The sequence below is a fragment of the Ylistrum balloti genome, unplaced genomic scaffold (genome assembly GCF_031769215.1).
Source record: "Ylistrum balloti isolate Yb309-2 unplaced genomic scaffold, AGI_CSIRO_Ybal_v1 Utg371142, whole genome shotgun sequence".
NCBI lineage: Eukaryota > Metazoa > Mollusca > Bivalvia > Pectinida > Pectinidae > Ylistrum > Ylistrum balloti.
In genome coordinates this window covers 264,801-280,082 of record NW_026782626.1, presented here as the reverse complement: position 1 = coordinate 280,082, position 15,282 = coordinate 264,801, and the positions used below count along the sequence as shown (strand labels likewise).

Here is a 15,282-nt window from a genome sequence, read left to right as displayed (position 1 = left end):
CCTTGATTTGAATACATTTAGTTTGGTTGCACTAATCACTTCATTCGATAAACTGTTTCAGTCTTTTTACCAAATCAAATAAGTGCCTTCTACAGTCCTGTCTGGAGTGTTTGCTGCCATATTTAGAAGTTATGCCCCCTTGTTCTGTTGCTCTTAATAATTTCAAACATTGACCTGTTTCTTCATTTCCATTGAGGATTCTAAAGATTTGAATGACATCAGACCTCTTTTGTCCTTTTTTTGTTAAGTTGGAAGTCAGCGATAGTTGTCTGTCTGGATATGAAAAGCCGTTTATAGATCTAACAGGCTTAGCGGCTCTTCTTTACACGTTTTCAGTTGTTCTGATGTCGTTCTTTAACAGTGGATTCCATACAGTTACTACATAGTTAAAATGGGTTCCAATGAAGTCTTTACACAGTGTAATAAACATGTCTTTGATCGTGTATGAATGCTTCTCTTTAATAGCCTGTCTGTTCGCCTCTTTCACACTACTCGCTACATGGCAAATGTGACTCCTATATCTTTTCTTGGTCTCCTGTTTGTACTGTGCATTTCGTTGTTGAGTCCACAGTGCAAAAAATGAAGTAAAATAATTGACAATGATACGAGAAAATCGTGGTACTGTATAAATCAAATTACTTACAATTATAAGTAAATGGTGATTTCTAATTAGGTTTGTTCATAATACATTACCAAAGCATGGTATTCTAAGGGGAAAGACACACACATACACAAATTTAAGGATGTTACAACGGCTATATGTTTGATGCAACTATTCTGGTCAAAATATGTTTGTTGTGGTTAAGTACAATATCTTAGGATCGAAAATGGTTATCAAGTATGATGATTTTTGAGGCAATGGAAAGGGTTGATAGTACATCATCTGGTACCAATAACAGAGCATACAATTTTTGTTGGTTGGTTGACAAGTTTTACGTCTCCTCGACTCCTCCAGTGTCCGGGAATCATCTCAACGACCATATTGTCAGTGTTCTGGCGACGTTATAGCATACAACGGGAGATAACCCTTATATATCATCTCATTCATACCAAAGCGAGGTTTTGTCGTAATCGCGGGAAGAAGATGGCTGCACAACACGTGAAACGATGACATAAAATGGATAAATATCCCGAAAGCATAATTGGTGCTAACGAGACATTATTGCATTTAGCTCATATTGGAAGGTATTGATGTATGCAATTGTACTGGCACTCGGTCATTATGTATGCACATAGTAAAATCCTAAATACCATTTCAAATATCGTTTTCAAAACATTGGCAACTGTCAACATCCATGTGTAAAGTTTGCTCCAGTCACTGCCTGTTTTGCATGAAACATGAATACTTATGTATTTAATACGACATTCCAGTGTCGTATATTGTATTTAAGATCCCGTAACGAAGAGTTGAAAATATTCAGCTGGTCTGTGTTTGTGGAGTAATGTAGGTCAAGTAGACAGTGGTATTTTGATATAGAACTTGCTGTAATTGGTCGGTTCTTTCAAGGTAAATACTAAATTTGGTTAGATAGATATCAATTATTCTATAAAAGTTAGAAATGCATCTCAGAATAGATACATTTTACCGAAGGATAACTTTGAATATGTTTATAGGGCTAGATGTAAACAAACACATTCCCATAACATCCGGGTGACGGCTCGCGAAAGCTCATTAGGCAAGTGAGTGAGTGGCCCGAACAGATGTACAACCTAGGGCGTAGGCCTCGATAGCAGCAACGCATGATTATTTTGGTTATATGCTCAGGAACACTTTGAGATTGTGGATTTAACAAACAGCACTTGCTGAAATGACAAACTTTATTAAAAAGAAAATATTTTGGAGCATCCTTCAGCTACTGTAGTACTTAACGTGGCCTCGTAAAAGTGTTACGTAATTGTATATGCAGTTGAAGAAACAACACTGTAGTTACCCTTCAGTGTGTTCAGCCCTGTCAACTTCAACGAGATGATTGCCTATTCTAGTCAATGGTCATGCTCACCAATACATGCATTTCTGCTTGGAAATTAATGATAATTCCCTAAGTATTGGTGAGTAGATAAATAAACTATTTGCCATCTTTCAAACTCTTGAGCCTTTTCAGATAACAGCATAAAAACCATAACAGATATCTTGAATACAGATGCATGCGTGGGTCCTCAAGAATCACCTAATCTCTCAGTAATGGGACTTGTCAAACATTTTGAAAACTATCCTTACTAAAAAAAAACAACTCTCGACAGTAATCTGTTCATAAACTTGAATTGGTGAATGTCATTTAACCCAGACAAGTGTGAAATCCTCCATATATAGCAAAGAATTATATTTTAGAGTATATTGGTGAAGTTGGAGAAACCTGAAGCCATGAGCAAACAATGCAAACTCACCGAAGAAATATATTTTAAACAGTAAAAAAACTGAAACTCTAAATGTTGCACAAGCTGTGGATATATCTCCTGCAACAAATGCTGTTACTTGATGATGAATACCTTGATGTATTTTAACTAATTATAAAGGTAAATTGTGGAATTAGGATTCATTTTGAATAACGACCGACTCGGTGGTTCAATGGTATTGGGATCAAATTTATTATCAGCACAAAGAAATCCCTAAAAAGGCAAAAACACGACTATACAATAGGAGCACATAAAACTACTTTTTACAAAAACGTTATGGAACGCACTACACAATTACTTTACAATACATAATGCGAACCACTGGACATCTGAAGAAAGAGTTAATATATAAAAGACTGAACTTGTAAAGCAATAGTAATAACTAATGAGTAATAATCATTTACAAATAGTTCACGGCAACTTACCCTGCATGTGGTGCTGGAGATGTATACTTGTATTTCAAATAATGTCCAACCCCTTTGAAATCTGCTGCCCAAGTGAAAAGAAAGACAGAAAAGCGGGAAAGGACAGGAAGATAGACAGCGCGCAACAAAAGAATACAACACATCACATAACACCACACACAATTACACACATTACATAACCATACGCAATATGCCTAGCACGGGCCGCAATGCAAAATACATATAAACCGAAAGTGACGGTCACATGATCTAGCTACACGACGCGATAATGCTAATTAACAATAGCTACAACTGCCATGGACAGTATTAAACCAAAGAAACTATTACCGTTTCAAATATTTATCATTTAATCAAGGTGCCACAAAATCATACCAGGTTCAAATGATTTTGCTATGAATTGTTAACTATTTAGTCATAATAAGCAAAGTTATACACTAATACTCTAGAACATGCTTCTTAAATTGCTCAGAAAAAGCACAGCCAGGGTAGAAATTGATGATAGCTGAGCAATGTATCAATTTATACCTGAAACTTTCAATTAACAAAAAAGAATTATTCTGAACATTTAAAAGTCTGACAATGGGTCATCCTTAATACCCTTCATATAACATCATATTATTGCATTTCAATTATATGAATATGATATGTTGCTTGATTTGCTTCTTTGAATTCACTGCTTTAAAGTGTGAAAGAACTTTTGTTTCTTTGCAGGTTGGAATTACAATATGGAACAAAAAAATGAAGAACTGTTGATGAGAGAGATAAATCACAGAGAAGATGGCGCAGACTGACCAAGAAATATATCTTGATGGTAAATTAATATGTTTAACTCTTACAATACTGTGTACTGATCATTGATCAGCTTCTGTAATTACCTGAAAGGTCCACAGAACTCTGGTGGGTTTGTTTATTAATTGGCTAATGCAATCTAAGCATTAAATTGGTTTTAAACTCTTTGACACTTTGAACTTGTCACTAAATTTATATGTGTGGGTAGGTGCCATGCCACTAAGTTTCCGAAAGTGCTACTGAAACTTCCCGAAACTGAGTCTTCATTATGCATACCAAGATTGCCTTTCGTAAGATATGATGACAAAATAATCAAGCATGAACTTTAATTTAGGATAGATTGTGTATGTTTTGTTTATTTTTACATGACCCATGGGACACCAAACTGCAGCATTTAAATGTCATCATAACAAATGTTGTCGTTGCCATGTTTAAATTAAGGTGAATACACTTCCGATACAAAGCTTATAAGATGTTAAAGTAAATGAATTGAACTTCCAATTTTTACGAACTGAAGTAAGGATTAACTGACTATAGAAAACCATCACATGTGACCTATCAACTTGATATGGTTTTGTTGTATATGTAATTTGGTAGTTAAACCTCGTTTCATAATAATAAGACTTCCTCTGAACATAGTATCAGCTATTTTGACAGTTATTGTGAGAGGCATTTGGCCACACATTCAGATACATCTAATAGCTGCTTAGAACTTTCATCCAATTCATTTGTGCCAAATTGTCCTTTGTTTTGCCACAGATAGTTATAGTCCATTGAATCTAACCATATTGGTGCTTATCCATTATAACAGAGGATAAGTGGAAGTAGCATTGGAATATTATGTAAAAACAAAAATGTTTAATCAAAGTACATGATTATTGTTTCTTGGATACTTGGTCACAATCCCATAATGCATACAGTATTTTTTTTGCATGTTCACAGTGATCATACTGTATCCCTACCCCACAACATCTGATTGAAAAGAGAAAGTTATTTTATTTCACACTACTCCTTTATTTGGGTTTAGGAAATCAGATAAACTGCTTAAATTTACTACTATTTTTTTGTTTTAATTGCAGAAAATGACATACTCCAGTCTGAAATTGACGGGTCAGGTAACCTTGTGTTCTATGTGATGCCAGATAAGACTGGCCAACAAGGCGTTACGGATCTGGTGTATGATATACCTGTAGTTGACAAGCATGGACCATGTTATCAGGTGGGCGCTAATACTATCCTTGACACAGACTCCCAACTGATTGCTAAACCGAGTGCCAGTGTCTCACTAGATGCAAAAGGTACAGTTTACCAGTATACTGTGCCAATGACTTCTGCAGAGAACTACCAGTTACACTTAGAACAAGGGGCAAAATACTCAAATACTGACAAAGTAGTTGTTGAGAGAGTGAATTCGGTGGAACAATTTCCTGCTTATAACTTGCCTTCTGGGATTTCTGCTAATATGTTAGACCACAGCACTACTGCAGACATTATTCTAGCTTCTGCTGAGGAGCCTGACCACAGTGATGCATCTACCTTACAAGTCCAGACCTATTCATCCCAGGATTATGGGACTTTGATGTCGATGCCATTTGTTCCAACAAATGGGTCTACTGATAACCAGACCTTGCAGATTCCAACTGGTATGGAAGATACACAGATACTGAGCAATTTTAATGCGGAAACCTTGGAAAGTTTGCAGTCATTACTAGGCGTGGATGTAGACACAACTAGTACAACCACCACAGAGGAGCTGATTGGTTCAGCCTTTGATCCTGAAACCACAACCATAAGTCATGTCAACAACAACAACGCTCTCCCAACAAATGTAGATAATCCTGTAACTGCAAAGCTAACACAGCGAAAAACTTCATGTCATGAAAGCCAGGGGGATATCCGAAGATCAAAACGACTTATAGGAAAGACCGTAAAATATGATCAGCTTGTAAATGCTGCATTTGCTGAATTACAAGCTGAGAAGGCAAAGACAAAAAGAGAACAACAAACAGAAAAAAAAGTAGCACACAAGACTCCACAAGTAGATGTCAATGAGGTCTTCATGAATCAGAAAGAGGTCAATATGTTGAAGAAAAGTGTGAGTAGCTTTAGCCCTGACTTCTCATCATATCCACAAGGATGTAAATGTAAAGATCTAGCTAAAGGGACAGACATTCCTATTGAACAAATCTGGCTTCACAAGAACCAGATGTACTATCTGCCTCAGATTAACATTTTGGTGATCAGCTATGAGGAATTTGTTGGCTTCCGTCGTAAAGACAAATGGTATGTTAGTGTAGGGGAGATAACACAGAGACTAATACCTAACTTTCGTAACGAGGTAGAGTCGTATCTCGTAAAAAATGTGTGTGATAAACAGTTTCTTTCTCTTGAGGAGATTGAATACCTAAAACAGAGAAAGTGTGTCAACCAGAACATGAAATCTGGTATTATGATATCTTTAGACACCCTCAGGGTAATGTGCAAATATTTAGCCAGTAGCAAAGCTTTCATTCAGGCACCAACAACAGGATTGTCTAATGCAGCTCATGGAAGTATCTATAGAAAGGTATTAGAAAAAAACACAAGATGTTCAAAATGTGGTGGAGCAGTGAAGAACATTGCAGCCATGGATAGATACATACTTGTGGATTCTTCTAAAGAATTGCAATACAGCAGTAGAATTGAACAGAAGTCCATTTATATTGGTGAGGTTAACATTGGAAACCTACCCTTTCAGTCATTTAAACAAGATGAGTTGACTTATATTTCTCTGAAGGAAATTGTTGAGTGTCAGATGTTTAATCTCCAAGTACTTCAGTCGAGACTTGTTCAGCTTCAATACCGACCTCGACCAGCCCCCACTGCTGTGGATGATCACTTTTTCAATGTATGTGTGGATGTTAATCAGACATTGTGGATTGACCTGATGACCTTGCGCTGTGTATGTAGCATGAGTCGATTACGCTCCCCCACATCACAAGTGGAAGTGTTGCAACAAATGATTTCCAGGGGCCAGTACACATGTATCTTTAAAACTGAGATCATTGCTGTTGATGACTATGACTCTACCAATAATGAAACTGTGTACACGTTGGATCCCTACACTTTCAAGATCACAACAAAACATAATTATAACCAGTCTATCAACTCCAATGCTAGTCGTAAACTTCAACGGTCAACATCTACTGAGGATGAGAAAAGAAAGGAAGTGACTAAAGCAGATTTGAAAAGTGATCTTTCCTCTTTGAAACATAAAATGAGGTCTTGTAAAGTGACTTTAGAACGTTCTCCTGAGAAAGGTGTTGTGAAAGCATTGTCCCTCAAACCAGGTGTGTACTACTTTTCTGACAAGAATAGTATTGTAGACTTTCTGAAAGGTAAGACAATGAATAATTCTGTTGAAGAAAACATGGACTGTGAAGAAAAGTCTGATTTACCATCACTCTCAAAACCAGTTCAGTTTCGAGTGAAGCCTTGCCCAAATAACACACCACACCTAATGACTGGTGGTGTTCACACCTATTCAAGCAACACTTCAAAGAACAGTAAAACAAGTGTAGCTTCTAAAAGAGGCTATAAAAAGAAGTTTCAGGACATTGAAATGGACACAAACTCCAACAATTCAGGGGCATTGAGGCAGAGCTTTCATGAAGATGTTGCATATCATGAGGTTAATAGTAGAAAGGAAAATGATGTTTCAAGTTCAGTTCCATTCTACCAAGACATTGAAACAGAACATCTTGCATCAACACAACATTATCATGATACGCATGAAAACTATGCATCTGTATCTAACTTGTCATCTGACCATCCTCATGTTCATGGCCAAGTGGATAGTCCAGAAGTGCAGGACAAAAATGTGGACAGCACTGCAGCTAATAATGCAGAGGAAGAGTTAGAATATTCAAACAGTAATAGTGGAAGTGGTAGTTTGACAACTTGCTCTAACTCTGTAAGCCCTAGAGAGATGGACATACAGAGTACAGAAACCCAAAATAATTATGTGGAATTTCTCGGCAGAAAGGAGGTCCTTGATGACAACTGCGACTACTATAGTGACAATGATTCTGGAGAAATGGAGGAAAACATAACAAATTCAAACACATGTGGTAAATCTGACAATTACCAACATTCTGTCAAAATGATGTCAGAAGAAAGTAAGCTCTTCTCTCCTGTTCCATCAAATAATGAGCTGAACTTGCCTACATCAAAGTCACATTTTTCACCGAAAGGATTGCAAAGGACTCTTAGCAAAGGAGAAGATTGTTCATCAGTTTCAGAGTCCTCAGATTTGCATGCACAAATATCTTTTCCATTCTGTACTGGGGATTCTACAACAACTAAGACAAAACCAGCACAAACTGAGGCACAGTGTAATAAGTTTTCGTCACCATTTAAATCTGACAAATGTGACATTTTAGAGACACCAGATGAGATTAGCAGAGTGGGTTTAATGTCACCAGGATATGGAGGAATCTTTTCTACACCATGTGTTTCTCCAATTCTTGATAGAAAATTAAATGAAAAGGGAAGCACAAAAAAAATGGAAAGCTTATATTACAAGTGTGCTTCATTGGACACCTCTTTAGATGCAGACAAATCTTTACATATGTTAGCTACTATTGCAACGGATCTGGAAACTCTGGATAAAACATCTTCACAATCAAATGTATCTGACAGGAAGGATCCATGTGTATTAGAAACAGAGGTTGGATGTGAGGATGATGAGGACAAACCTGTTGGTACTGAATCGGCAAGGAAAAAAGATAGTATTATGTTCTTTCTCCAACAGCTGTTGGATGATGTTGAGATTGAAAGAAACTTGCCTTCTGGAAAACAAATTCGAGTGAAGTTTAAGAAAAACGCTAAAACTCGCTACCCTGGTAAGAAAAACTAATTTTTACTTGTAAATGTGAGTCATCAAAAATTCAACTTTTTATAAACATGTAATTAAACTTGCTAGGACATATTATACCGGTAGTCAATCTCAAGTAACTAAATTTGTATTGGTCTAAGGTCAGTGTTTTACTATTTCAATTGACTTAAGATATCTCAGCTTTTTAACATATTGCCTGATGCTTATACATATTTTTTTTGTCAAATTTCTTTTTGGTTAGCACTTTGGAAGGAGGCCGGACAGATGAGACTGAAGAAGATAGTCAAACTTTTGGCTCTAAGTGCCCCTTTCAGGTATGTGTGTTATATAAAAGTTTAACTGCTGGATATGATATAAAAATTTTTCTTCAGTATATGACCATTTGATAGTTTTACTTAGGTTATTGTTGTATATTGTGCTAAATACATACATCTTATAAGTCTACACAAAAAAACAATATTTTCAAATTTATTCATATTGCTGTATTCTATCTAAGTAGAAAAAGTAAAATAAGCCATTTTTAAAAAAGCTGAATTTTTTCAGGCATCAATCAAGTGCGTCCATTGTTTTCTTCAGAAGGTTTGCTTCATTTATTAGTTTTAGTATGTTAATGTTTATTCTTGGATAAAAAGAAAAACAAGAAAATACCAACATGCCAACAGAATCATAAACCAAACTCAAAGTCAATAAAATCAAGGCAAAACATGAACAAATGAAAGATTTAAATGAAGATTCCTGAAAAACTTCAAGGAGAATAAGACCAGGTGTTCCTGAAAGCTAAGCATTTTTCTGCTTCATCAACAACACCTGCCGTGTAAGTCTTGGTCAATCCAAGTAAGTAGTGTCACATTCTCAGATGAGTACAATGTTTTCAGAAATGGAACCAACGGGCACACTAACAACCATTAAACATGTCCAGCTTCATATTGCATGAAGACCATGATGACAACCACAAAACTTAACCATAATTTCAACAACTTGCATCTTTATAAACCCTGTGTTATAACTTAATTGATGACTTCTTGCGAGGAATACATGATAATAGGATCAGGTCCTTAAATATATTGAATCAACTGTGACATGTTAATGCCATATGTTGGGGATGCAGGAATGTTGCTATCAAGAACTGGAAAATATATAAACCTTTTATAATAGGGAAATTGAAATAAATCACAAGTGCTTATCAAACAGTTTGGAAATCTGTCATGTTGCTTTCATTGTAAGAAAAGATGAAGATAATTGGCTGATGAAGACAAATCTGTTGTGTCCTTGATTGAATTGAATATATTCCATGACTTGAAACTTTAAGAGCACCTTTAAAAGTTGTCTCAATAAGTTGTTAGTTGTTCATGATTACTATTATGCTACAATAAGCAGGGATGTAGAATTTTTTTTCAATGCCTTAGCCCCAAATATTTCCTTCTAGGTGAAATATTCAAAATAAAGTTTTAAATCCATGAAGAAACTAGTTTGAAAACCTGTTCAGAAAGCAAAGCTTACATGTGTCTATATATATCATGAACAAACATTTTCTAAAAATTACTCATTTACTGAAAATTGAAGAAAAGATTTGAAAATGTCCAGATTTTTAGCTCCAGCAGGTAGAATATGCTATAAACAGACATGACTGCCTCTGTTTTAGCTGGCTTATGTTTGACTTTTGATGAACTTAGCTCTTCACCAAGATTTTTTTATCAACTGAAATGTATTGACTTAATGACCAGTGACTGCTGATTAGGTTAGTATTCTGAGTTCTGAGTAATTTTCTTTTGAATGTATAGAAACCTCGTACTTTTGCCAGGCAGGAAGGACATTGTATGTTTGATATCAATAGTAAAACTTATATACGCTTTAGATGTTATGATTAGAAATTCTTTTTTTGTCTGCTGGGGAAAACATTGTCTGCAGAAAGTCACAAAACTTCGGGCTAGTTGGCCTGTTATTTCCATTAGCTCCAGCTAATCAATTTGTAGTAGTCCGCATCAGGCTATTGAATTTTTACAACCCTGATATCCCCATGAACCCAATCTTTAATCTTTCAAGGTTTATTTCAGAACATTCATTGTTGGTTTGTAATTGTACAGAAAAATTAAGATGTGGATGGGCTTATTAGTAATCATGGCCTAATAATTCCAGTAAAATCATAGTTAATTCTATGTTTTGCTGCATTTGTTCATGGAAACGTTTTTTTAATTTTTTACAGTCCTAGGGAAGAACCAGTATAATACTTTAGGCTGGACCAGGATGTTCAAGTTGGTTGGAGTCCTGCAGACTTTCTTGCGCCAAATGATGCAATTAATGATTATTTATTTTGATTCCTCACTGACAACATTCCTAAATATTTGCCTTCTTAAGTTGTTTATGTTTTCAGAAATACATCATTTTAACTTCCAGGAAATATATTAGATATTAGGTTTCCATGATAAAAAAATATATGTTACTGAATCAGTAGAAAATGGGCTTTTAAATTTTGAGAATTCATGGAAATTAATTGCTTTACATAAGAAGCTCAGAGATTTGATGTTATACCCAGATTTTCATCATTCTTCTTCTGCTTTGTGCTATGAAGTTTTCTGACACTTTTTCTCTCAAACTGCAAGTTGGATCTTTACCAAAATTCAAGGGATTAATACATAGGAAAGCAAGTTCCAATTTCTGACTTGGCAAAATAGTCATCATTTCCAGGCTGCTGATTTTTCACCTGTAACTTTTGTTCTATTTGGCACATCAAAATGAGAATTGATGGAAAGTATAACTGGAGCACACTCTCAGAGAGTGTATAAAAAATAGAAACGTTGTCACCAAAATAGCTGCCAAATGGAGCAAATAGAGGCTTCTAATAGAGAGAAATTATGATGTTTACTGATTTTTAGCTCACCTAGTTCGAACAACTGATGAGCTCATGCTCTACCATGGCCATCAGGCATCCATCAACTTTCTAAGGAAAATCTCTTGTATTCATGAACGATTAAACAGATTTTGACCAAATTTGGTCTGATGCATCCTTTGGGGAAGATGAACCAAATTTTTATTAGAATTGGCCCAGGGTATTAGGAGCAGGACCCAAAAAAGGAAATTTTGTAAGTTCTTCAGTAGGAATGAATGGATACTGCACAAATTTAGTCTGAAGCACTCTTGGTTTCTTTAAAATCCTATTTCTCCTATAGGAAATTATGGATATTTCATTAATTTTGTCTGAAGCATTCTTAGGTGAAGGGAATTCAATGAAGTATAGACGGTAGGTCTAAGCTACTTCGGAAAATCCTACTTCTATGGATATTGCCGTAATATGTTTGAAAGCATTCATCATGGGTGAAGGGGGATCAGTCGTGTATAAATGTTAGGCCTTGGCTCCCTCCATAGAAAAGGTCAGGGTTCAATAGGGTAGATAGTTGAAATATCTAAAATCCTATTCCTCCTGTAGGAATAAATGGTTATTGTCCAAATTTGGTCTGAAGCATTCATGAGTGAAGGAAAATCAATCAATTAAAGACGAAAGATCTCAGCCCGCAAGAGTGGAAGGGCAGGGCCCAATAGGGGAAATAAAGTAAATTCTTAAAAACCCTACTCCTCCTAGCAGGAATTAATGGGTATTGCCCAAATTTGGTCTGAATCATTCAGCATTGGTGAAGGGGAAGCATTCATGTTATATATATTAAAAAATGCAAACCACTTTGGGAGGAGAGACCTGGCCAAATGGGGATTTAGATACAAGTGTCTGAAATCTTTTTCTTTTAGTTTAAGTTTATCAATAACAGCAAACTGAACCATGGTAGCGATACAGGCCCTATGGGCCTCTTGCTTTATGTGTACCTAAGAGTTCTCTGCTAGTGTGATGTTTATGGATTAAATTTTTTTGTAAGTGTATGCTAGAGTTCTGCAGACCTTCTTTGCCTAATGTTGAAGCACTTTTATTGGCATATATGACAGAAGGGGTAGTTTGGTGGACTTATATAGAGGGCCCTGTTACAATTGATACTTGTTTACTGTGAAATGTTGGCAGTGAAAAGGTTTTTTTGAAATATTTGTCAATATTTACAATATATCAAATACAGTATATTCAACTTCAGTGAAAATCCATCTCTTATGGAACATGACCTATCAAATGTTTGATAAAGATTGACGAAAGACAATCCTAATAATATTCTTTTAAGACAAAAATTTCAACTTTTCTGAATAAATATATCACTTCTGACTGAAATTTATTGTTTGCATTTTGTCATTAGAATACAATAAAAATGATTTATGTTACGTTGTACAACAGGATGAGAATATTAATTTTTCGGTATGGGACAGAAATTGAAGATACATTTTGTATGGGCCAGAAATTCACTGTTGTGTGGGGTGGGTCAGAAATTCAATATTTTGTGGTATGGGATGGAAATTGAAGAAATGTGTTTTGTAAAGGACAGAAATGCTGTGTTGTGTGGTGTGGGTCAGAAATTCAATATTGTGGTATGGGATGGAAATTGAAGAAATGCTGTGTTGTGTGGGGTGGGTCAGTCAATGTTTTGGGGTATGGGATGGAAATTTAAAGTTTTGTGGCTGTATCACTGTCAATTCTTGATATGTTGTATGACATTAACTTTTATTTTGAGTAATGAAATGTGGGAACATTAAACCAAAATGATTATTTTTGAGAAAAAGAAAACTCGAAGTTCTGGATGTCCAAACATTTTATTAATTTTCTGGTTCTTGTGATTGTTTCTGTTTTACATTTATCTTTTTAAAAACAGTTATATTGAAAAACATATATTATTCACACCCTGGAAAGTTATCCTTGTATAACCATGTACAATTTTGAACTTTTATTTTGTAATGAATAGCTAGGAGCTATTGTACTGATAATATTGGTAATGATTTTGTGCAATTCATTCTTGATTGCATTTGGAGCTCTCATTTGATCTAAAGTTATAACTAGCATTTAGTATAAAATCTCCATCTACATTTAGAATTGTACAGTGTATATGTATCCTATTTACTTATGTTAAGTGATATTTCCCATGAATGGATAAGCATTTATATTACTCTATTGTTTGTTACGGGTTTCAGGCATTACAAACTATTTGAATCAAGAGTAAAACTGGTTTTTTGTGTGTGGTAATAAACGTGAACAATTTTTCAGGAATTTAATAAAACATAACTGGACAAAAAACATATATCAAAAATATTTTTATTGGGTTCGGTTTAAAAGAAATAAATCTGTTTTAAGATGTTAGAAATCCAAAATCTGGGAGTGAAAAATATAGATGACCTACTTGTTTATTGTGTATGAAAGTGTTGTAATTAAACAGCTCTGTTGTACTAGTCAATGGTACGAAATAGTTCATCCTATTAAGATAAAATATGCACACTGTGCTTTGCAATATTTTCGTATTTTATGTTTGATATTATGTTTTACTTAATTAAATCAATTTGTTATTACAAACTCGTTAATATTTGCATTTTGCCAAGCTTATTAAAAGAAAAGAAAAATACCCAGAATTAAATGGGTTTTTTTTCTGTAGTTATTTGCTATTCCTTTTCAGTGTTATATATTGTACCTTATTTGTTTGAATATAGATCGATACATACTGAGGACAAAAAATGCTGTTTTGAAAGGGTATACAATGTATACAATAGGTTCTAATGACCCTGGTTGAAAAATAAGAAAAACTGAAATTCTATTTCTTGTCCAAACAGGGAAGAAGCAAATTCGAAATAGGACAATGACATACACTCCAAAAGGATGTCTTTAGTGTTGTCGAGAACCCTATCAAACATCAATATAAAGTATAAATCAAAGAAAAATAGACATTGTATCGTGTTAGGTAAACAAAAACAAGTCTGTAAACGACGGTGGACAAAACGGAAATGAAATATCATTTCCATTGCCAGTGTTCGACAGAATTACATGCAGTATAAAAAGAGAAAATGCTGTCACCATGTCAATAAAATGGATAAACGGCTGGTGATCATAAGGTCAAATAGACACCACAGGTACCAGCCTCGTTCGTTAATATACTGGTACTCCTCAAGATGTGTTATTCCATTGGCCTATCGGAGCTACTCAATCCATGTGTCGGATGAGTGTTTAACCGCAGGTACCAACCTCGTCTATTCAATGAAAACTATTCATTTGTCAGTTCAGACCTTTTCCAAGCGGACGGTTTAGTGAAAATCGTAAGATTTCGAAATTCAGTAGGCTGAGACTGATTCCTGTGCGCTAACCATAAAAAAGACCAGGAGAATAGGCCAACGGGCCCGAATCGTTTATCTGTTCTGCATCAGATGAAGTCAATTTCTGAAAGCCCACTTGCCAAGCATATTGCTATACCATAACTCTAAGCCGATTGGTTATTGAGAAGACGTTTCAACTTTAAAACATTGAAAGTGCATTTCATTTGAACCAGTCAGCCCTTCAAGTCTGTATGCTACTGGCCCAATATCGTAATCTTTGGCCTCTTAGTTTTTTTAGAAGTCTGCTATGGGTATTATATCACAACTGACCTGTGTGACCTTGAAAATAGGTAATTTATTAGTGCATACTTTGTAGTTTTTTCTCACAGCTTGATACTAGCCCAATATCAGTTCCCTGGGCTTTATGGTTATTGGGAAGGCGTTGTATAACTAATTCAAGGAATCCTATGACCTAAAGGAACCGGTTAAGGTTATTCATTAGAGCAAACGCGGCAGCGCGTTGTCCTAGCATGCTGGAGGCCGGGTATCAGTACGATTTCCTGTAACCAATATCAAAGAAGAAGAAATAAACGAAGGAAAAAATAAAGTGATCGAGGTTCAGGTTGACAGCATCATCGT

The 15,282-nt window shown here is 35.3% G+C and overlaps 1 protein-coding gene across 2 annotated transcripts; it reads left to right on the top strand.

Moving 5' to 3' along the window:
• Positions 1-1,100: 1,100 nt before the first annotated feature.
• On the top strand, positions 1,101-14,001 carry LOC132561045 (uncharacterized). 2 transcript variants are annotated; one of them, XM_060225761.1, is made up of 5 exons: positions 1,101-1,185; positions 3,531-3,630; positions 4,688-8,491; positions 8,726-8,798; positions 10,688-14,001. In XM_060225761.1, the coding sequence occupies exons 2-5, from the start codon at positions 3,597-3,599 to the stop codon at positions 10,707-10,709; spliced, it is 3,933 nt and encodes a 1,310-aa protein (XP_060081744.1). In that variant the 5' UTR covers positions 1,101-1,185; positions 3,531-3,596; the 3' UTR covers positions 10,710-14,001. The 2 variants fall into 2 exon arrangements, with proteins under 2 accessions (XP_060081744.1, XP_060081745.1); XM_060225762.1 differs by having other exon boundaries at positions 1,143-1,193.
• Positions 14,002-15,282: the final 1,281 nt, after the last annotated feature.

Excerpts from the sequence above, each read along its gene's own strand:
- LOC132561045 (XM_060225761.1), top strand. The coding sequence starts at position 3,597 with ATGGCGCAGACTGACCAAGAAATATATCTTGATG. Across the intron at positions 3,631-4,687 it reads CCAAGAAATATATCTTGATG|AAAATGACATACTCCAGTCT; the intron begins GTAAATTAATAT and ends TTTTAATTGCAG. Across the intron at positions 8,492-8,725 it reads CGCTAAAACTCGCTACCCTG|CACTTTGGAAGGAGGCCGGA; the intron begins GTAAGAAAAACT and ends CTTTTTGGTTAG.